Below are 24,495 nucleotides of genomic sequence, written 5' to 3'. Positions count from 1 at the left end.
CTGAGAGGCCAGGTCCCTGTTTGCACAGCTCAGCCTCTCTAAGAGAGTGCATTTCTTGAACTGAACAATTAGAGAGACTCTTAAATCATGGGGGTTTTGTGTTTGAACTCCTGCAATTAGAATTACTGCAGGATTATGTTTACTGTTCTTAAAAGGCATTGTTTAATGCTTTAAAGTGAAGTACCTTCACCTGATATCCCTGGACTGTGTGCAGAAAAGCATCAGCTTTGGCCCTGGAGGGAGTGGGAGATCAAGAAACACCAATAAAGTTAACTTCACTCAGGTTCTTCTCATTATTTTTAATGGGCATGATTCTCACTCACACTGAGGCCCCATTAGGATGCTCCAATTATACAAAAGTGTCCCAAGTGTAAATGGGAACTGGGCCTACCTTACTCAGAATTAACTAGGCATTAAAAACCCATTTAGAAAGAGTATGTAGTGAGCAGTTAATCTTTTGATTAAATTGTAAAGGACTGGAAAACCACAAGAGGAACACAGCTCCTTCCTCCTGATTACAGGAGATGTGCCAGCTGAAGGAAGCTCTTCTCTGCTCTCAGTTACTCTGAGCACAGTTTCAAGCAGAAACTGACATTAACAGCTCTAAAGAATTCCAGCAATCATTTAGACATGGTGATTCAGCAACAGTTTGTTCCATGTAGGCAAATTCCTAGCACACCCCTAACACAAAAAAGGAAATTCAAATCTGGTCCTGACAATCCTGTTTCAGTTCATTTTTCTGACGTGTCCTGCCTAAAACAATTATCTAAACTTTCCTCTGATGAACTCAAACACTTCTAGATAAATGAAAAAAACACTACCCAGAAGATCTGTCAATTTAATCCTTCCTCTTCAGTTTGAGAATACCAATTTTCTGACGTATATGAATACATAACCCATTGGAGAGAAGGAGTTCCAGAGTTTCCTTCTCCATGGAAGAACTCCTCCCAGGGACACACAAGCTGCTGAGTGCAAGGATGTAGAATGAAATTGCACTTTCAGGCTGCTTTGACTGTGTAGCAACTACTCTTTTAGATGACTCTTAATTGAAGAAGACAATGACAGAATTTCAAAGTAAATATGATTTAAATAGAAGATAATTGTTCAACACCCATTGCTTTTCACTATTTAGCTGTGACTTCTATAAATTTTAGGGAATAAGTTAATTCCATAAGGTCAAGCTGGAAAGCAGTATGGAAACTATTTTCATGGAAAGTGAAAATAGTGATCCCACACTTTTAGCACCCTCCTCTTCACATAATCCATAAATACTGGCTGCTATTCTGCTCTCTAATAATATTAATATTAGATCTTAATAGAAATATTTCCATTTTCTTTGTAGGCAAAAAAGAAGAAATCTGGATTATTGATGACTTCATTATTGATGGAAATAACCTGAAGAATCCCATTATCCTTTTGGATACCTTTGACTTCGGTCCTAAAGAGGACAACTGGTTTTTCTATCCTGGTGGAAACATTGGGCTTTATTGCCCATATTCATCTAAAAGAGCTCCGTAAGATTCTCTCAGCAATACAATAGAAAGAAGTAACTTTGTAAAGTGAGTCTAAAGCACTCCTCTCCTTGATTTTTAGGGAAGAAGATTCAGCTATGGTGTTTGTTTCAAATGAAGTTGGAGAGCACTCCATTACCACAAGGGACCTGAGTGTGAATGAAAATACTATCATCCAATTTGAGGTACTTGTCCTCAGAAAGTTATTTTGCCTATTGCTTCATGTTCTTCTATATTCTGCCCTGGTGAATTTGCCCAGCTGTTCTGATTGCCAAATAGAGAAACCTATTTCCCCTCTAATTGAAATTTCCAATTTCCCCTCTAATTGATTTGACATTACTCTCCCTCATGTGACTGTATCATGATGCTTTTAATACATAGATAAGGGAAATTTCTGCCTCAAAGTCTTCTACTTTCTTGCCTGAATTACTAGTCCATGCCTATATACTTGCACTGATAGCATTAAAGTCCATGTCCTATGCATTGGAGAGTCACTACTGCAGGCAAGAGGATGAGCAAAATATAGTGAGAGTACAAATTGCCACTTCACAGCCTGCTCCAGGTAAGAGTGCAGCACTTCTACATGCTCACCAGTGGAGAGCTACAACTTCATCTGTGACAGTAAAAAATAATTTTTCCCACCTGCTGGCTTAACTGCACTGTTGTACTCTCTCAAAGACAAGCTTCTGCTGTCCTTCCTTCTGCCCATATCATAGCTGCTCTAGATGAAGTTGGTTTTTGGCTATTGTGGCCTGAAGTCATCCCATTTTCTTTTTTAAAGAAAGTTCACAAATAAGGATCATATTTTTGTGTTTCATACTCTCAGTGGAAACAGGTACCTCAGTGACAGCACAGAGTCCAAACTAAACCGTGTTTCTGACTTATCCTAGAATCTAAACTGTGCATTGCCTGGGGCAGCTATTGATGGGAGTAACCAGTTAGTATTTATTAGTTTAGAGAGGTCATTATATTGTCATTAAGAAACTGGAAAATAATCTGGCACATAAATTGCCATGCCAGAGTTACCAGGCTGCTTTTAACAGCAATGTGGCATATTGTTGCATTAATATGAGCTACATAATAATCAGCAAATGATAGGAGTTTATAAAAATTACTAAAATTATACTAAGGGTTTTCCAAGAAAATTAGGTTTAGCTGTATACTCATGCACTCTTCAACTTGTCATGCAACTAATTCATAAATTATTGAATGCAAACCATTTCCTCTTTTAAAATATAGATTACAGCCTGTAGAACAAAAATGTTTGAGGTGACTTTAAGATATTCATAAGCCTTGATAGCATTAACTCATAAAATCTACATGTTTACTTCCATATGTGGTAAGAACATCATTTTCAGCTCACGTTTTTGAGAACATTAGTGTAAATGAAGGAGTTATGCATAATGCAGTAGTTTCTCTCTGTGTCTCAAGAGTCAAAACCTATATTGGGTCAAGCATCTCTCTAAGCTTCCAGATGAGTAGACAACCCTTCTAGTCAAATGTAGCTTGATGGGACTCATGTGCACTGAAGAGTGATGAAGGAAATTCAGTGTAGGATACACTTTCAACATTCATGCACAATTCTAAGCATTACTGTGTTTTAGAAACAAATAGATTTTCTTAACAGAATAGAATGCTACAGAGACACTTTTTTTGCTAAAAAGATATATAAAAATATTAAAATGTTACATAGTTTTAATGCAGGCTTTGCAATCAGCAATTGGTTTTTATTTGTTGAGTGCTAAGTACAGTACATCTTATTTTATATGACAGTCATTCTGTAAAGAACTAATTTGTCTTCTTTTACAAAAGCAATTTGAAATTATATGAAGATCTAAATATCAGTGTAACAGGAAAACAAACTAACTCGCATTGTCTCAGATTCTGTATTGAACAGTCTGTGGTTTTTTAGTAGTAGAACTGGTTTTCATGTTCTGCCTTTTCTACTGTTCTTTATATCAGGAATCTTGTGAGCACACCCTGAGAGGTCTGACACTGCCAAACTAAGACATTGAATCTAAATGCAGTCCAGCTATGATGCTCTAGGGTTTGCCATTATACATGAACAAATAGATAGTGAGTGTAAAGCTGAATATATTGAGGTGATAAATTTTGGGGGTTTTTTTCATATTTAACATAAAAGAGGATCATAGTGCAGCTCAGCAATTAACAGCTCAGCATTAACAAAAAGTTAATGCTTCACTTAACTTTTTTTTTAATATTTCTGCTTTTAATAATGCACATTTTCTTGATGCTGTGATTACTTCAGTACCTGCCAGAGGACTGCAAGAGCTGGTGCATTTACTCCAGCAATGTTAGCAGCTATCCTTTCTAACTTTGGTTTTCTCTAGGTAGAAGTTATTGGGGAATTCTTATCACATTCATTTTATCATAACCCATGGTGTGATATACTCCTGGACAGGAGAGCAATGTGCAAGAGTTCCTGTTCATGTGCCTGTCCTGAGTGCATCATCCCTGTTGTTAAGTGGGTTCCCAAATCACCATTTTGCTGAGCTAAACAAATACCATACCAAATGGGGGAGGCAGAAGAATGATTGGGAGTGCCACAGTCTGCCCTGTGTCACCTTCTGTGTTTGATGCCTTGGCCCCCAGATCAATATTGGCTGCACCACTGACAGCTCCTCTGCTGACCCAGTGAAGCTGGAGTTCTCACGAGACCTGGGGGCCACCTGGCACCTGCTGCTGCCCCTGTGCTACAGCAGCAGCAGCCACCTCAGCTCCCTCTGCTCCACTGAGCATCACCCCAGCAGCACTTACTACGCAGGCACTACCCAGGGCTGGAGGAGGGAGGTCATTCACTTTGGAAAGCTGCACCTCTGTGGGTAAGTGTCCAGCTCCTGTTCCTGCCCAGCTGCTCGTTGCTTTGCTTTTATTTCTGGTTTTCACCCAGCACAAGGGTGGTGAATAAAAACTGCAGCACTAGAGCAGACCAAATGACCAATTTTTCTCTGCTTTTTGCCCTGAATGTTAGCTAGTGTTCAGGTGATTCCCCAAATCATATTGTGCCTAATGCTGATGTAGAATAACCACAGGCAACTTCCTATTACCTTCTATTTAATTAGTGATAATTTAATAGAAGAGAGTTGCTTGTTGAAATTAACACAAAGCTGACTGTTCTTAGCATACTCTGAGTGTTCTTTGCAGAACTGCATCAGCCATTTGAATTCACTGATGATGTTCTTGCATGAAATTTGAGCTTCATAAGAAAATGCAGTAAAATGTGAGCTAGTATAAGCTTGATTCTACTTCAGTATGAAGAAATGGTCTGATCTAAATAATGTCTCAGTCAATCAGGCTGGATGATAACACAGCATAGAAAAACAATATGTGCTAGCAGGCACAGTAATCTGTAACTTTTCAAGTAAAAAGACTACTGTTTACTTTTTCAGGAATAACTGTCATCTAGCATCAACTCACTTTATGTAAAAGCTCACACCATTAATGATTAAACTGTAGCATGTATGAATGAAAATGAGCTATGCAACTATGAGACTTTATGAATCTATGCAGATACGAGACTGAGTATTTATGAAACTACTGCAGTCAATGGGTCCTCCAGTAAATAAATGACCCCATATGTGCTCTGAAAGTATGAAAAGACCTATATAAGGAATAAGAACCAAGTTTGGAAAGACTGATTGTTTAATAATTTAAGGAAATGTTTAAATTTTAAACTTGAGTTTTCTGGTTTATGACAGTTAACATTTCAAGCATGCAATAGGTAACCATCTCTTTCAGCAGCTCACTTGTACTTCCTGGTTTTGAGCAAAAGAATTATTTTACCCTTTAGCCAACCATCAATGCATCCCTCCAAATAAAAATTTTGACTGTGCAGACTCCTAACTCATTTAAACCTTCCAGGATTTTGATTTAGTCCCCCATTCCTGAGTGCTTCTATCCTGTTTTTCCTTCCTATTTCTTCCCCAACACACCAGGCCAGGAGCCCATGGCTGACAGCCAGCCAAGCCCAGCAGTGCAGAGTAGTTTACATGCAGTGCATTAAATCACTGGGCCAGAGGGCTGAAGGGGGATTTCTCCACCAGAATCTACTGGAATAACAAGAAAAAAATCCAAACCTTCCTCATTGTGTAATTCTAAAAAAATCCCCCAGCCTTTCCATTCCCCATGTGCAGAGTTTTATATTTTAACTGAGGATGAAGACATTTTAAGTTATTTCCACTACATATGTAATTTTAGAAATTAATATATGTTCTCAGCAGGCAGCTGTAAGTAATAATTAGTATTCCAGTTATGTCCTGAAGGAAAGGTCCAGGGCCTGTTGAGCCAGAGACAAAACCCCAAATAAGCAATGGTTCACTCTCTGCTCCAGACACAAGTCATGGTTCATCCTCACCAGGAGTGACCCTAAGAGGAGGAGCTGACTTGTCTCAAGAAAAAAAAATCCAGCCTGTGGAGCAGAGGTCTACTCTCAAAAGGAGCTTACCACACCTCCAGCCTCACACTTGTGTCCTTCCCTTCAGGGCACGCTAAAGTCAATGATTTTGACTTCCAGCAGAACTCTGGTTCTTGTGCATCTTTCTTGTGACACTTAGTAGTGTCCACACCCATCAATTATTGGTTGTTACCTAAATCCCCTCACAAAAATTTCTTTTTAGCAAATCAAGGAAAAAAATTTGTCAGCTACAATTACCTATGGAATTGATTTGCCTGCTGAATTTAGATGTCTTTAACAAGACACATTAAACACACAAGGCAATTAAGTGCTTCTCCCTTCTCAATCTTCTGGTTTCCTTCCTCCCTTAAAACGTTTTCTCAACTGGGAATAAAATTAGTCTCTCAAGTATTTTCCTCATCTCAATTTGTTTTCCCTCCTTCCCCAGTTGGTTCCTTTTTATATGCAGCATTGATGCAAGTAGCACTTAGGAGATGAATGAAAAATGACAGGACAGCACCCAAAGGAGAACATAGTTTAAATTAACAACTTGCAATATCAGCCTGGTTTAAGATTAAGCTGCCCGAAAGCAAGCTGAATACCTGGTGACATGACAGATCATGTTTCCTTTCTGGGTAATTGAGGGTGAGATCCTCCCACTCCACCCCTACAGGTAGTCTCGCTGGAGGCACAATGGAAGCATGAATTAGAATCTCACTCTCCAGGAGAGGGTGAAAGTGGCCATGTCTGACTCACACACTGTACACCAAAGCAGAAGGGAATCCACCAGACCATGGCCATTGATCTTCCCCATGAATGATGGAGTTAAGAGTAGCTGGATTTTAAATTTTGAAAATCATGCCTGTCATTCAGTTTTGAGATTACAGCTAATGAATAGTGTTATTTTTATTTCTGTCAGTACTTGGGTTGAATGTCAACATAAAGATGCATGAGGTACTGAAGGAATTAGATCTAGCAGTCAGTTTCTAGAATTAACATATTTATCAAGCCAGTTCTGACAGAAAGAATAATAAGAATAATATATATGTGCATATAATGGTATATGTGTGGAATACAAAAAAAAAAAAAAAAAGATGGAACTATAATTTAAAATAAGTACACTTTATGCCATTTTCAGGCTGGCGAGGTTCAGGTGGTACCAAGGATTTTACCCTGCTGGATCCCAGCCTGTGACCTGGGCCATTGACAACGTGTACATTGGTCCCCAGTGTGAGGAGATGTGCAACGGGCACGGCAGCTGCATCAACGGCACCAGGTGCATCTGCGACCCCGGCTACTCGGGGCCAACCTGCAAAATCAGCACCAAGAACGCTGACTTCCTCAAGGATGACTTCGAAGGTACCTCTCTTGGGAGGGGGCCTCTGAATACTGCCTGTCCATCTCAGTGCAACCCAGGGTTCAAGGGGTTAAACAGAACAGCCTTGCTCACCTCTGCATGCTTCTGGTTAGAATTTATGCCATGGGGGTATTCCCATGAACCAAGTAGTTCAGATGCCAGTTTGCAAGTGCCACTTGTGAATGCCTGATGCGCTGTTAATGCTGGATTACAAAATCTTCATTGAAAGAGAACTTCCTGAAACTCTACATGTAGAAAATAATCTTGGAAGTAAATAATGTTTTGATGGTAGTTTTGATGGTAGCATAGACAGAGCATTTGCAAGCGAGGCAAACAGCAGAGGGCTTTAAGGTCATGTCATTTCTCACTACAAGGGAAATCTGACTTGCCCTACTACAGCAACCATGGCTTCAGAGCAGACCAAGTGTCTCAGTAGTGGGAGCCAGTGCTCAGCAGCCACAGCAGACCCCAAGAGAGGGAAGGCAGGGGGGAGCTCAAAGCCTCCTGTGTGCCTGGGTGCACACAGCATCCCTGCATACAACTCTGAAACCCCTCTGAGGCTTCCCCCGCTAGCAAGCGCAGCAAGAGGAGTGTGTTTTCATAAAACAGCGCCTGTGAACCAAACCCATCCCTTCACAGCTGCTGCTGCTCATTTTCAATTTTGCCAGCCCTTGATTGCATGCTACCACTTTGGAACCCAAAGTTTCTTTATAGACCCAAGTATGTTGTTGTTACCTTAAGATAAATGAGGAAAGGTGAAAACCCTTGTGAATAACTGGAGACAAAGATCCCAGATCTCATACTTCTGGGTTTATTTTGTTTTGGTTTGTGTCAGCTTTCTAGAATACACGGCATTGGAATCACTGAATATTTCTCCGTCAGCGTGGGATTTTTAATTTATGTCTCTTCCTCTGGAAGTAGCACTCTTGCAGCAGGAGCACTTCAGAGTAAATCATAAATATGTATTCACTGTGTATTCAGGTCAGCTGGAGTCGGATAGATTCCTCCTTGTGAGTGGTGGAAAGCCATCAAGGAAATGTGGTATCATGTCTGGAGGAAACAACCTTTTCTTTAACGAAGAAGGTTTACGTATGCTGATGACTCGAGACCTAGATTTGTCACAAGCCAGGTAACACCTTTCAAAAGTTCTTTCAGGATTTCATTCAGGAAATGCTATACTGAAGAATGATACATATGTGATGTTTCTCTAGCAAAAGCAAGCTGACATCTTCTGTGGTACTCACACTAGCAAATGCTCCGTTTTAACCACTGTCACCATGATAAATTAAATTTAAATTGAACTTTAACCATTGCATTAAGCATTTAAATGTTGCTTTTTTCCCCTTAAATAAGAATTCCAGAAGCTGATGCCACACATTCAGTAGTTGATGCAAGCTTTTGTTTGCAGAGAAATGCTCTGCTTTTCTTACAGTCTGGTGTATTATGAGCCATTACTGAAACAGGAGTATCTGCTGAAAGTATAATTCTTACATTTGTCATCTCATAATTCTTTCATTTCTGAAGCTTGTTTTTTTACTTATTGTGCACATTTGTTTCCAATAATTCACTGAGAAATTCCCATCAAGCTGTCACCAGCTATTGAAAACCAAATATTTTTAGTGTATTTACAGTTTATGGTGTATCTTTACAGCCTGCAGAGGAGACATGCGATGAGTGAGACATGCTAAGCAAGACATTAAAAAAATTTATACTAATATGAAATAAACTCCATCCCAATTGTGAGCATGCTAACAAATAGGCATTGTTTTCTAATTTGTTCTGTATTTTAGCTGATATTCTTGTATTACTACTTTGGGGAGACTGCATTTCCTCCAAGACTTTTTCACTGGTCTCTTATAAACACCCTGTTTCTTTCTGATGTTCTGTGGGAAACTTTTTAACAGGCATTTTATCTACTTTTTACCTGTCAGCATTGGTACTGAAGCTTGAAATGATGGTTTAATTGTAAAGACTCATGGTCAGTAGAAAGGCCTATTATCTAACCAGTGTAGGTTCTAGATCAGCACTTAGCTAAGCCTCATTGATTTGTAATATTAAGGACCCCTGTAATTTGTAAGATTCCTCACAGCAAACTTTTTTCAGAGCTTGGTAAAAATAAACCCCAGTACTCCGCACTAATTTGATTCCTAGATGACTCTGAAATTAGAAGATTGTTTAACAAAAGATACAAAAGGTCTTGTAAGTTGCTCCATAATTTAACTAAATTATGTTGTCCTTATTGCTCATGTTCAAAGAACCATAATTTATTTGTCTCTTCTCCATGATGGTCTGTAGCTGGATTTGCAAATATTGACCTCAAGGTGTTATATGGAGATAAATTACTTCTGTCTTACGAAAACAAGGCTGAACACAATTTCTTGTATATATGATTATGAAAAATAACAGTTATCAATAAATAACTGTATGTTCTTTCTGAACAGCAAGGCACACTGCAGTGGCATTGCTGGGAGCTGCTCTTTTGCAACCTAAAGCAATTGCAGTGGGCTTTTCTACATTTGCAGACTGACTTTGTCAACCACCTGCAAAGCACAACAGATCTGGCTTTGACACAGATGTGCCAAGTTCCACACAGGACTTGGGGAGAGGTTTCAATTTGTGCCAGAAGTGATGAGAACAACCATTTTTTTAAGGATGCTAGACTCGGTAGTCACATTAAAACTTCCCTTTTCTTTATGAGGAGATCCCCTGAAGAGCACAGGCAAGCAGCCATGTCTGTCAGTGCTGCAAGCCACACTCAGCACCTGGGCATTTAAATCAAGTGGACCCTGAAATCCACTGCCATCACATTTGTGTCTTAAAGAATTTAACACAGGGGACAGTTTATCACCATCATGGTGATACTGGTAGCTGAAACTGCACCACATGAAATATCAGTAAGGAGAGAATATTTTAGGTATCACAGCTGATCAAATCCGTTTCAATTCTGAATTGCTAGAAGAACATCCACACATTTGAGTGTTACTAGATTTACAGAAAACACTTTGCTTTTCAAAATAGGCAGAGCCTTTGCAAAATATCTTTGGGATAAGGAGATATTTAAAAATAGTGTTACTTATATTTGGGTGGGTAATTACTACATTAGGAAAATCTGAGATGTAAGAATAGCAATGCAAAGAAATCAGGTGCCACAGAGACAAGGTCACCTGGGTTTATTTCCTTTGAATTATGTGGCGAATGTTGGAGTAAATCTGAGGAGGCAGAAAGACTTGCCAGCACTGAAGCAAATCCATTACATTTGATATGTTGATCCATGAGGGTACCCAGTGCTCCTTTACAGCACAAGCAATATGTTATGTCTGGGACATGGAGGTGGATATAATCTATAGCAAAAGCAGCTCTATCTAGTAGCAAGGGAAACTGTGAGTCGCAGTGAGGACTAGAATTAATTGACTTGTAAGTCTGGCATTTTATTGGAGCTTTGTCTGCCCAGCATCTCTGCAGCCTCCACTCCCAGCAGATCTACCTGCAGATCAAACCAGAACAAGATTTTTGATATAAAACTTCTTTTGCGCCATTTTATTTAACCGTGAGCCAGGCAGCACTAACGCAATAATAATTAGTACAGATAAAACACTCCAAAGCTGTGCAAAAGCTGTGCAAACATGAATTAATACTTGTAATATCCCTGCAAGCCCAGTAAGTAAATATCATTACAGCATGGCTCCCCCCACTCCAAGAGCACAGTGGAGCTATTTGTGAGCATCAGCTGACGGGAGGGATTTCGCAGTTTGATACAAGTCCATTGTGCAGCTTTGGAGAAGCCAATTAACTGGGGGATGAAAGCACTGCTGTCCCTGGGTGGCTGGGGCTGGCTTCAGGGAAGCCAGCACATTTAAACGCTGTAATTTAGACAAATTTCCCAGGCTGACAAAATGGACAAAATGATCCCTGAAAGTGAAATGTGCTTTGTTCTCCCGTCCAGATTTTCTCTGGTTTATGCCAGTGGAAAACTGGGATGCTTATTTTGAATTTAAGCATTTCAGCAAATTCGTAGCAAATTATGATCTACTTAGAGCACAGTTGCTTTTCTGCCACTAAAATCTGTACTCATGGGATACAGGGATAAAAATTTCACCCAGGATTATGTTTCTGATACTTGCAACACCATCTGCTGTGCAGACAAAAGCTGAAAACATAAATGACCAGCTTTGTTCAGCCTCTTATGCCTGGCAAACTACCACACAGGCAAAATGAATTTTTGTCATACCACCTGTCTGTCTAGTTATATTCTAGAAGCTTTGGAAAGGAAATCATAAGATCTCCTAAAGATGGCTCTTAAAAAGAGCTAGAAAATACAGAGCTAGTCAGTAGACAAACTCCAAGGCTCTCTGGTTTGCTGTGTAGGATGTTGTTTGAAAATAGATCTTTCTGGTGAGTGGCAAGATTTTTCCTGTTAGATTTGTGCAGTTCTTCATGAGACTGGGATGTGGCAAGGGGGTGCCTGACCCCAGGAGCCAGCCTGTGCTGCTGCAGTATTCACTCAATGGGGGCCTCACGTGGAGCCTTCTCCAGGAGTTCCTCTTCAGCAACTCCAGCAACGTGGGACGCTACATTGCCCTGGAGGTTCCCCTGAAGGCTCGTTCCAGCTCCACCCGGCTTCGCTGGTGGCAGCCATCCGAGAATGGGCATTTCTACAGCCCCTGGGTCATCGACCAGGTGAGCAATCCCTGTGGGTGGTTCTTCTTTTAACACAGTCTTAGACTGGATTCAGTCCTAATGTTTCCCTTTTTCTGGCATGTATCGTTTCACTGAGACAAGCAAAAATGCTTAGTAAAAAGATATTTAGAGCACAATTGCTGTTTGATGAACTCATGGTTTTAATGCGCCATTTCCATGGAGCACTGATTGCTCCATGAATTTCCTGGAATTTTGATTCTAGGAAAGTATTTTACACGTGTGTAGAGCCTCAGGTTCACATTGCAGGACGCCTTACCACACAGAATGCAAGTCTGATTTCAAACTTCAAAAACCTTCATTTAAAATGTATCCAAATCTGTAATTGGCTTGGTATTATGTAATAGAAAAAGCCTATAGAAAAATATCAATCTTGTGAATATCAATATCAATTTTATGAAAATAAAGTTTCATATTGGGATTTTCTGTTATAAAGATTATTATATTACTTTGTATGACTTGGTAAAAATCGCAAATGATTTACCTCTAAAGTGATTATGCTCTAAGTAGTGTCATTTGGTTGTCCAAGTACAATTTGCTTTAATATTTATTATTCTTTTTTAAAGAAGTTAGTTCAGATTGTTAGGAGAAACCTGAGCAGTCATTTTAATATTGTGGTTACAAAATTTTACTTCCCATCCCTCTGTTTAGAAGTTAAAAAACACTCATTGTTTCGATATCTTCATTGAATGTAGTTATATTTGTTCAGAGCAATCAGAAACTGAATTCAGAATAAGAAATGAAAAATAATTCTATCTTGCTTACTATTGAAGAGAAAAACGATGATGTTTTAGTCAGTGACAAAACAGAGGCTATTTCCCCACTTCTATCAGCAGACACAATCTGATAGCAGCGCACCAGATAATAGAAGAGCAGAACAATCACTAGGAAAGTGCAATCACTTTCCTAGTGATTGTTCTGCTAGTGACTTAGTTTCTGGTAACACTTCTTCTGTGAGCAGTTTTACTTCATTGAGATTGGAAGTCACCTCCCTGAATTTTAGATTTGTACAGCTGAGCCAATCTCTTTCCTTTACAGGAAGGAGATACTCCCCTTTCTCATGGCCTAAATTCTCTACTAAGTAATGTTGTCAATTTTGGACCAGCAGAATAAATACACAGAGTATAATCTTCCTTCCTCGGGTTGCTATGTCACTTATATGCTTGTGAAGACTCCTAGACATTTCTCCTTTTCAATAACAATTTCTTTCCTAATGTTTCAGATTCTTATAGGAGGAAACATCTCTGGCAATACAGTACTGGAAGATGATTTCACCACGCTGGACAGCAGGAAGTGGCTGCTCCACCCTGGTGGGACGAAGATGCCGGTGTGCGGCTCCGCGGGGGACGCGCTGGTGTTCATTGAGAAAGCCAGCACCCGCTACGTCGTCACCACCGACATCGTTGTCAATGAAGACTCTTTCTTGCAAATAGATTTTGCAGCTTCCTGCTCTGTCACAGATTCCTGTTATGGTAATGACTTCTTAGTAATCCCTGCCACTCCTCTTCCTCCACTGCAGGGAAAGTTCACTTGTTTTCTGGTTACATTATTCATCGTAACAAGAGCTGAGAAACAAAAGAAAGCTGCATGTTCCTGTTAGAAATTGTAACATCAGCTTTTTTATTCCAGGTGTCTGAAGCCTAAGATAAACTGAAGTAAATCATTCCCTGTGAGCATCTAAGTTGCAGTTCAATCAATCTCAGAAAAAGACTAACAGCTGCCTTACTCAAAAAATCCATTTAGTAGATAATGTCCACTGCTTGGGGTGGTGCTGTAATAATAAGCAGCTGTGTGTTCCAGCATATGTTTCTTGCTTTGTGATTTTGCATTTTCAGTGTAGTGTCAGTTCTGATCTCACTTGTACCCATATATCTAAGAAATCATTTATACCAACATACATCTGACACTTGCTAAGGCAGCATCAACTGCAAAAATTTATATTGTCCATATGAAATAATAAATGTGTGTAGACCTGTATGTTTCCATGTACAAATGTGTGCATATACACTAGGCACATGTGTATACATCTGTTTATGTATACATAATGATGCAATTTTTAATTACCTAGCTTCCTTTTTTTATAGGATGTCTATTGAGTGCACAGACAGCTTTTATATGTGTATATACACATATATTCATATACATATATATATAAATGAATAAAAACATGTTCTGTACTCATCACATCAAATACACATCACATGGAAATTCAAAATTATGTGAATTTTAGGGCACACGGGAAATAGGTTTTTCTTAAAAACAAGTTTTTTAATGCTTGTTTTACACTTCCTCTTTGAGTAGGGGTTTGAGGTATAGGTGTTTTTAATGAGGACAAGAATACAATACAGTGCATCATGTGGTATGTGTTAATTTACTGGGTTGCTGAATTTTCCTCTACAATTCTATATAAAAATGGAAAAAGGTTTTATATGAAGACCCAGTTTTATCTTCTCTGATTTTGCTAATCTGAAGCTACTTACATGCTTAAACATTTTTCTTTCTTTTTTTATTAAGAATACTGTGGTATCTTGAGATCATCTCTGCTAAGTTTAGATGCATTTTGGTGACTGAGCCATATACTGGCAAAGAAACAGATCCTTATTTTGTTGGGGGGGGGGTTGTTTCTTTGTCTACAACCCTTATCATTATCTTAACTTCATATTAAATTAGGCAGGACACTATCTAATCATGCTTCCAGTCATGATGAGAAAAGTGTTTCTTTTGGTGAGGGAAATTTAACACTAAAAACTCACTTACCCTTGTTTGTATCTACTTGTCCTTGTATTTCTATAGCACTGTCCTCTGTGCTGAAACATCAAGTAGGACTGATTGGGTGATTAAGGGTCATTCCCTGTGCACGAGGGTAGAAGAAATGGGTCTGTTAGTAATCAAAAGAAGATCACAGATTTATCACCCCTATCACTGCAACCACGCTCCATGTTTTATACAGCCAGCTCAGCCAGAGTACCTAGCAGCTGGAACATTTACTTCATGTACCAGCTCTGCACCTATTATTATTTACATTTTCATGGCTGCATGAAAGTTTGACTTGAAGTATTTAGTGAGCTTGACTAACCTTTAATTTTCGTAATAAAAGCTTATAAGCCATAAACATCAAAACAATGAAATTGCTGATTTTCGCTGAGAAATGAATACATTAGTTTAATGTGGCTAGACTGTGTTTGAATGGAAACAAGCTCACTGACTAACAAACTCAAATTAAAATTGTGCTGAATAATTAAATGAGCTGGTCTGCAGGAAGGGTGGAAGGCTGACTAAGCCATCTTGTGACAGAGACAAAAGTTTGAATTTGAGTGTTGCTCTGCTTTACACAGCAATCACATCCAGCTGAATCTCACTCTTCAAGCCTGAAAAACAAAGTTTGGTGGTCATGGTGCTGCCAGATCATTTTCTTGCATGCTGCAGCTACACACATTGTCTTGATTTAATCCTGGCAACTTAATGTTGGCTCTGTGTTTTCATCTGTGGTGCCTTGAGTTAGGTGGCAGATGTGGAGATGTGCTGCAGACCCCACCTGAGCCAACCTGCTCAGCAACATGTAACACACCCTCCTGCACTGCCAAAGGAGGTAGCTTTGTGTTTCTGACACAAGGGTTTGAAAAGTTCTGGGTGGTTATTTTGGCAGTTCAGACTTGTGATACTGTCTGGAGTTTGCACGTTATTATAGGTGTATGGATATAGGTCTCTAAATTAAATAACTAACCACCTTTCCACCCTTAGCTATTGAACTGGAATATTCAGTGGACCTTGGGTTGACCTGGCACCCAATTTTGAAAGACTGTCTTCCCACTAATGTGGAATGCAACAAGTACCATCTCCAGAGGATTCTCATTTCAGACACTTTCAACAAGTGGACCCGGGTTACTTTGCCTCTGCCTCCCTATACCAGGTAACTCCCTCTGGATTTCTGCAGAATAAATCTAAAACCATAACTAGGTATTTATAATGTCATGATACATTATGGAGTTTAAGCAATTGTACCGTGTCCTTTTTGTTTGGTCCATGTAAATAGCAACAAATAAGTATAAGTAAATGAAGCTCTGTCCTACAGAAATTGCAAACACAGGTGGCAAGGGCAGCAGGTTCTCAGCATTATTTGACTCCACAGCTTTGCTCCTCCTGCTGAGCCTTATCTCCTCACATAGACTTAGGCTGAGCTAACTGCTGGCTCAGAAGTATCAAAGCACAGGTAGAGCCTTGAGATGGTTGTCATGAAAGACGCCCACCAAAGGCACATACAAGTTTGGAAACAGAGACCTTTATATTTTAGCAATTGTACTGAAAGTGCCTATACAGTTGCCACACATTTTGACATTAGTAATGAAAAAGCCTGTGGTCTGTTACTAATCATTTGGGGCATCTGGACTCTTCTCTATCTTCTGTGCAGTTACATCAAGTAATAGCACTTTTTTAGAACTTCTTCCCAGCATTAATTTTCTGTGCTTCCTCTTTGGTGCAGCTTTGCTACATATCATCTGTAAAAATCCATTACCCTGTCAGTTCTTGTATAAAGACTGTAAATTTGTGTTCAGAGTAGCCTTTCTGGGGTTGAATGGGATAAATCAGGGCTGGGATTGATGTTCCAAATCAACTGAATTTGGACCTGAAAGGAAGCTACTACCTGAGGTAAACTCAGGTTTATAAATAACTGTGATTTTGAAGAGTTTCTTGAGCAGTATATGTCACAAGAAGTCTGATGCCCTACTGAGGCAAAAATTGTACTTCTGTCCAATCCCATAATTGTATTTTTTGGCTCAAGTAATACAATTTCCCAAAGTTATTAAGACAGGCATTCCATGGGAGAGGTTATTACAACCTTATCTCATAAGCAAGAGAGATGTTGAGCTTTAGGATAAGAACAGTGTAGCTAATGGGCCTTTTAGTCTTGATGCAATATAATTTTTATGCTGCTTTATTATTTCAAGCTGTGTAATAGCAGGTGTGTGTCTCCAGTTGTTTATGCCTGTATGTTTTAGGCACATGCAGGCTGTGTAGTCAGTAGCTTGGCCTGGTGCTCACCACCCATGTCTGTGCAGCCTCTTAGGGCTCCCGTACTCCAGAGTGCTACCTCACCTCTGGCCTCAAAATGCCATGGACACTTACTTTTAACTTGGAGCCGATTTTAAAATGTAAATGCAAATACAAAGCTTCCCACAGGAGCATCAGCTCCATGAATTGTTAGTGATGTGCCCAGCCAAAGCACACAGTGTAAGATATAGGTTGCTTGTCTTTATTCTGAAAGGACTTCCTCACAATTTTTATGTTTATTTTAAAATGCTGCTTAGTGAACAGCTGAGCTTAGTGCAGTAGGTTTCTCTTTGGAGAAACAAGTTATTTATTCAGCTCATGCAACATTTTCATAAAGAAATAATTCATGGGAGAATAATGACCTAATCATATGAGATCCATTTTTACAACGAATAGTTTTTGGAGATTTTTCTGGGGTTTTGGGTGGGGTTTTTTTTTGGTTGTTTGTGTGTGTGTGTGTGTGTGTGTGTGTTTATAATAATTTTGATTTCTCTTTGAAATTCAAAAGAAAACAGGCTACAAAAAGTTCAATGCTGCCATCTAGTGCTGTACCACAAAACAGGGATTACCTTGAATTCATAGTTACAGAAATTCTTCTCCTCACAGCTCTTCACTCACAGTCTACACCTGCATGAGCTCAATAACTACTTGGTGTACCCTGACTGTTTTGGATAGATTTTCATCATCTGTCTTGGGAGCTGAGACACTTAATTCACATATAGGGAGCTGAGCCCATTTTAATCAACAAAATGAATATAACTTACTGAGCAGAGCCAGGATCACACTGCAGATAATTTCTTGGCATTTCCAGCCAAGCCCTGGTTGGAGAGGAGGGAAGAAACTGCAGAGCCAGGGTCATGCTGCAAGCCCTGCATGGGCCTTCTCACCTGTCCCCAAACCCACTCCTTAGAAGTGCTCTTAACATAAGTGTTGGGAGAATTCACTGAGAAAAAGCCAGGTAAATTTGTTGCCTTCAATTTATTGACTGGCTCAGGATGAAACTTGGAGGGTTTGGATTATTCTGTCTTGATCCAGCTCCAAGCTGTCCCTCAGGTTTGGATCTGCGCTGGGACATGGTTATGACTGGCCTGATCTTCTAACTGGGAGCACCACCTTCTTCCTACCTCCTCTCCACTGCACCAACCACAGCCTGCTTGCTTTGCTTTCACCAGTGATCCATTTCCTACCTTCCACAATCTCAGCTTGATACCAAGCACCTGTGCTTTGTTCTGTTCTCAAAATCTGGGCACCCTTTTCTTGGAGGGATGTTGTCATTGTCAGAAGCCAGCCCTGAGTCATGCTGGTATCCAACAAATCTCCCAAGAGCAGGCTAGCCTCATGACTAATATTTCCTTTCAATCAAAATAAAGATTGCCTTACAGAATTCTGTTTTTTCTTTCTCTCCCAAGGTCTCAAGCTACTCGTTTCCGCTGGCACCAGCCTGCTCCTTTTGACAAGCAGCAAACGTGGGCAATCGATAACGTCTACATCGGGGACGGCTGCATAGACATGTGCAGTGGCCATGGGAAGTGCACACAAGACAACTGTGTGTGAGTGCCATCTCTTCCCTGTCCTGCCCAGGGCTGCAGCATTTCACTCCCCCTCTGTCATTCTGATGAATTTGCAGGAAAAACTGTGATATAATTCTACAAAGGAAGGTGGATTTTGCTGTTAAGAGCAGGGCACTGGGTCCACTTGGGAATAGAAGTAACAAGCAGAAGGGGAACTGCAGGGGTTGGCCCTGCCAGACCTCTGACTGTCCATGCTCCATGTCCAAAGCAAACAGTCCTTTCCTCAGTGGCAGTGCATCACCTCTGCCCTTGCCTCTGCTGCATCAATTCCCCTCCCACCAGGTAGGGAGAGGGTACCCCTTGAATTTGCATAGCCCCTAGAGACATACAGTCCTGGAGCAAGTGGATAGGAAAAAAACCCTTCCTCCACATAAAAGTCACTTCATGTGAGTAGATGCACAGTGACCTGTCCTCTGCTTAGACTAAGGAAGTCCTTTATCCTCCATCTATTGATTTTCCATATTGGTTTTATGGATGCTGCCAACTTTGTCCCTGAGCTTTTTGGAGTGGCTAATTCTATGGAGCTAATTACAACGATAATTAAACCAACATAATGGTGTCTGTTTTGTCACTTACATCAGCACAAGTTAGAAAGAGAATCACTTTTTCTTTTATATTGTTAATGTAAATTCAACCAGTGCTCTCATTTCACATTAAAAAAAAGACACAAGCCCAAGCATACACCATAACATCTCTATTAATACAAATTAGCATTGGTTCCAAGCTTATTTTACTCCATTTGAGATGATTAGATATAATTGCAGAACAATTAAGGATTGACTCCTTGTTCCCAAGGGATTTCACACCTCGTCCCTGTGCTCTTAACCTGGTGCAGGGTGCAGAGAACCGGGGCTGAAGGTGAGACATATCCACTCAGCAGGATGTATGCCAGTTCTTCACAAGGCCAGATTTTGCTTTTTGACTAGTCTTGATGGTCTGATGACTCTGCTCCATGGTAGGGTTTGCCAGGAGAGGCACACTGGCTTGATCCTCAAACTGTTTGCATAACAATCCACATCAGAGTCCTGCAAAGCTAGCAATCAAAAACCCCCAGATTTGCCTGTCTTGGCAACAGAGAAATACCTTCCAGATGGATGTATTGCTTTTTTTCCAGCCACAAATGGCAGCAGAAATGGGAGAATGGTTGTATGATTGCACTGTGACTGTATTTCTTAGAAATATATTTCACTGCAGAATAGACATATTATTGTGTTCTCCTCTGTCCTGACAACACTGAGGTATGAAGACACATGATCCCTGGTGAAATCTCATTGTAGCAGAACACAGTTCCAAGCTGTTATCCAGTCTTTGACATGTTATAAGAGGAAAAAAAAAAAAGGAGAACTATATAAAGATAAGAAAGCATCCATCTACTAAAATTTTACAGAAACTTGAACTTTAACATTAACAGGACATTTTTAGGTTTGGCACATTCTATTGGTTTATTTATCCAAGCACAATGTATTTCACTGCTTTTACTATGTTTGGGAATGTACCCTGTAATAGAAGCTTGAATATAGACTGTACGAAACCTTCAAAAAAGTCATTTTTGTTTCATACTAGCTAAAAAAAGCCAGATGTTTGAAACCCCTACATACCAGTTGTGCACTAGTAAACGATGCCCCTCTGCAGAATGAGATGGTACCTTAATAACATGCAGAGGCCTTTGCCAGCTGATTTGTGCATTTGTTTTGCTCTTTGCAGCTGTGATGAGCACTGGGGTGGGCTGTACTGCGACGAGCCAGAGATCCCCCTTCCCACACAGCTGAAGGACAACTTCAACCGCTCCCCCTCGAACCAGAACTGGCTGACAGTGAACGGGGGCAAGCTCAGCACCGTCTGCGGGGCCGTCGCCTCGGGGATGGCTCTGCACTTCAGCGGGGTGCGTATCCAGCTCGCTCCATTTCACACTATAAGTGGGACTGATTTTGAAAGTGAAATAGCAAAGCATTTAAAAAATAACAGCATGACATGTCAGACATATAAAATATTTATTTTCATTAAATCATTTGCCTGGATGAAGGTCAAAGTCAAACAGGTCCTACAGATTAGGGTCAGCCAGAAACACTCCAAGAAAGCTGACACTGTGTTGTTCCTTGATATGCTGCAGCTAGGCAATTAGATATAGTGTGTGTGAGTCCTGTAGATGGGCCCTTGAAAGTGGAGCTGGTAGGTTAAAGAACAGTATAAATATGTAGACTTTTAATTTTCCTCTTAAGACTCTCCTCATAGCACTTTAAACTTATCGCCATTATATTGCAAAGGTTTCATATTGTTGTCTCCTTAGTGCAAGAGTTTCAAACCTCCTTGATGTTTCTTGTAGGCAGCTCCTCCAAGCCCTGACTCTTTCTTCTCACAGCAGCCAACTGACTCCACTTCCCCTCAACTAAACAATCCATTATTTTATATCACTCTTCTTCTTATTGGCTACAGCTGTGTGCTGTTAAAGTCAGGCCTGCTCCTAAGCTTTAATAACTAGCCCAGCTGCAACTCTTTAGGGGGTAAGATTACTTTCTATACTTTATATTCTATCCCCCTACAAAAACTTTCAGACCAGAGTTTGGTGTGGCTTCTAATCAGACCACAGAGGTAAATGAATAACTAGCTATTTGCACTTGTATGACTTGCACATGGTCTGTGACAATACAGAGCCACAGAAACACAGAATGGGCTGGGTTGGAAGGGGCCATGGTGGGTAATATGGTCCAGCCTCCCTGCCCAAGCAGGGTCACCCTAAAGCACATTGCATTCATGTGTAGCCTCATCCTTCAGATGTCTCACAGGTGGAGTTTTCAGAGTAAGCTCACAGTAAAATTTCCTAGGTTAGCTACATATGTAGGTGTATAACCCTGACTGCTGCTGAACTATAGTTTGCTAACAAATAACCTAAGGATTACAAAAATGATGAGGTAGTATTTTAGAAACACATAAAATTTATGCCTGTAGATCTCTTCTGTCAAATTTATAACTAAATTCAAACTGACAAAAGTTTTCTAAAATAAACTAACAAAAGCATTACATTTCCACTTCATTCCAGTAGGACTAAGTAGACACCCACTAACAGACAAAGCAAAGTGAAATATATAAGGTGTTGTGGAAAACACACATACTAAAATTGCTTTGCCATTTGATTGTTTGCATAAGTTGAATCATTAGCACATGATCTGTGATTCATTAATTCTGCATGGAAAACTCATGATTTACAATGGAAGCATGGATTTCTGCAGGTTTTTTATTAAGAGGAAAGGTGAATAAATTTATGTCTTAAACATGAAGGTACAAGTAGCAACATATGTAGATACACAACAGAAATTTTTAAAATGAAACATGACTGACATGTCTTCAGGGAAAACATATATATATATATATATATATAGTTCTGTTGTAGGTTTACCTTTGAAATAATTAATAAAATTTTGTACAATCTTAAAATTTTTGCAGCATGAATCCACATTAATAGTGACTGCATAGTCTAACACTTTTTATGAACATAAGTTTTGCCAGGCAACACCAGCCAACATATTTTTTCTTTGCTTTTAAGGGCTGCAGCCGTATGTTAGTTACAGTGGATTTGAACCTCACCAGTGCAGAATTCATCCAGTTTTATTTCATGTATGGATGTCTGATAACTCCAAATAACCGCAACCAAGGAGTGCTGCTGGAATATTCTGTGAATGGTGGAATCACCTGGAGCCTCTTAATGGAAATTTTCTATGATCAATTCAGCAAGCCTGGGTTTGTAGATACCTTCTTTCTGCCTGTGTAAATTTCTCTGCTAAAGTCAGGTGGTCTTGAATGTTTCACCAGAACCTGTGGGATATATTAGTGCTGTGGTTTGGATGTCAGGTTGGGATGTACAAGTTTAGCTTGTACAGTCCTAGAAGTGTTTATTAATGGCCTTGGTGCATGTATTGAGAGCATCAGCATCTGTGCAGCTGCTAGGCCAGAATTACAAGAATACCTAGGAGCCTGCAGCAGTCTGTTAGATTTGCAAATGGTTGCAGGAAGATAAATTAATAGCTACTGTAGTGATGTCCATCCTGTTTTTAAAGCTGCTAACCTTTGCAGTTTATTTCTTTATTGGCAAGATCATAAAATCAGTGATTGTTATAAGTTAGTTACAAAATGGTGTGGCTAGGAGAAACTGCATTTCTGCAGTTATCCATCAGAAGGTTGGATACACTCAAGCCCTACTTTCAGATGTTTGTGAGAGTCAAATCATGCATATATGTGAGCTGACCATTTTCTTACTGACTAATTTAAAAGAGTCACAGAAAATGGGGATGTGAGGGACCCATTATTTGTTATTTTTTTCAAGCACATCAAGAATCACTAGCACTTTAATTGGACATGAGATTTCAGTGTACTATTTTCTACTGTTGCAATGGAACAGATAAAACTTTACTGGAACATTGCTATCTGCTGAATGGCTCCAGGTTGACAGAAGCAATCTTTAGTTCACTTGCACACTCTCCTTCTTAACACTTTCCTTAATAAAGGCCTTATGGCCATACTCTGCTGGTCCAGACCATTGCGTTCAGTCCCATAAAGACACCTGGAGCAAGTGAGGTTGTTCAAACCATGCCACAGTCTGGGTGCTGACCTTTTCCACCTCTCTCTGAGCCCCTGTCCCAGGGATAACATTGGGAGTAATCAGAAAGATTTTTGTTTCAGAAATATCTCCTAGAGGAATCTAGGCTAGACCAGTCTTCTTCTTCTTTCCCAAATTCCACATATTCTAGAAAACATCAGGAATGGACTTGGTCAAAGCACCCAGCATAGAGCATTGCAAAGTGTCCTCCTCCCGCAGCTTTCCTACAACTAACCCCCAGCTTTTATTCCAGCTTTGTGAACATCCTCCTTCCCTACGACGCCAAAACCATCGGGACCCGCTTCCGCTGGTGGCAGCCCAAGCACGACGGGCTGGACCAGAACGACTGGGCCATCGACAACGTGCTGATCTCAGGCTCGGCCGACCAGCGCACGGTGATGCTGGACACCTTCAGCAGCGCCCCGCTGCCGCAGCACGAGCGCGCCCCGGCCGACGCGGGGCCCGCCGGCAGCACCGCCTTCGACATGGCCCTGCAGGACAAAACCACAGGTAAAACTCCCACCTGCATCCCCATTAGGGAGCAAGGAGCCAGTGCAGTGATGTGCAGGTCTTGCTGAGCCTCTGACTCTCTGTGTCACTGTGATGGTGACTGTTGAGTGGATTTCCTGGTTGCGGCTAAAATGAGGCCTAGTAGGGGTAGTGTAGGAGTTTGGGAGGGAGCGGGAAGTTGTTGGATTTCTCAGGTGTTTGTAGCAGAGGCCAGTCATGCTATGAAGAGGATAAGCCCTACGTCCCCAATTTGGTTGTAAAGTACAGCTTGAAGGGGAGCAGTATTGGCTCCTGCCTGTCCATGTCATCAGCTGATAAGTAGGAAGGACATGATTCCAACTCCTTCTCAGCCAATGAATAGGACAATTCCATTGCTGTAGAGGCCCTGTCTTTTGATTTTTGTTTGCAAAAAGCAAAATGAAAAGATGCAACGCAGCTTTTTTACTGCATGAGTTTATTTAGAGGGTTAATTTATCTTAAAAGGAAAAAAAAGTAACTTAAAAGTGACAGGTTATTCTAAGCAAATTTCTTATCCTGAGTGTCTGTTCCCTATTTACTAACTTTTTAAATTTTCTTTAAGGAATTTAAAGTTACATTTTACAATTAAACGTTGTTATTATCATGTAAGAATTCTATCGTCATTACATTGCAAGGGTTCCATATTGCCAGAGTTTTGTACCTCCTTGATGTTTCTTGTAGGTAGTTCCTCTAAGCACTGACTCTTCTTTATCCTCACAGTAGCCAACTGACTCCAGTTCTTCCTCAGCCAAACAATCTACTCTTTTATAACACTCTTC

At 40.2% G+C, this 24,495-nt stretch overlaps 1 protein-coding gene across 2 annotated transcripts in view; it reads left to right on the top strand.

Moving 5' to 3' along the window:
- Positions 1–24,495, top strand: part of RELN (reelin) — a 284,743-nt gene that overhangs the window by 236,764 nt on the left and 23,484 nt on the right. For both annotated transcript variants that reach the window (XM_036400286.2, XM_054514804.1), the window contains exons 39-50: positions 1,343–1,514; positions 1,594–1,696; positions 4,125–4,354; positions 7,064–7,284; positions 8,264–8,411; positions 11,701–11,959; positions 13,200–13,449; positions 15,719–15,887; positions 18,436–18,576; positions 20,302–20,479; positions 22,139–22,332; positions 23,442–23,698. In XM_036400286.2, coding sequence (XP_036256179.1) covers positions 1,343–1,514; positions 1,594–1,696; positions 4,125–4,354; positions 7,064–7,284; positions 8,264–8,411; positions 11,701–11,959; positions 13,200–13,449; positions 15,719–15,887; positions 18,436–18,576; positions 20,302–20,479; positions 22,139–22,332; positions 23,442–23,698 — 2,322 coding nt within the window. The remainder of the gene's footprint in view (positions 1–1,342; positions 1,515–1,593; positions 1,697–4,124; positions 4,355–7,063; positions 7,285–8,263; positions 8,412–11,700; positions 11,960–13,199; positions 13,450–15,718; positions 15,888–18,435; positions 18,577–20,301; positions 20,480–22,138; positions 22,333–23,441; positions 23,699–24,495) is intronic.

Source organism: Molothrus ater, chromosome 5 (assembly GCF_012460135.2).
Source record: "Molothrus ater isolate BHLD 08-10-18 breed brown headed cowbird chromosome 5, BPBGC_Mater_1.1, whole genome shotgun sequence".
Taxonomy (NCBI): domain Eukaryota; kingdom Metazoa; phylum Chordata; class Aves; order Passeriformes; family Icteridae; genus Molothrus; species Molothrus ater.
This window is presented reverse-complemented; position numbering and strand designations above follow the sequence as displayed.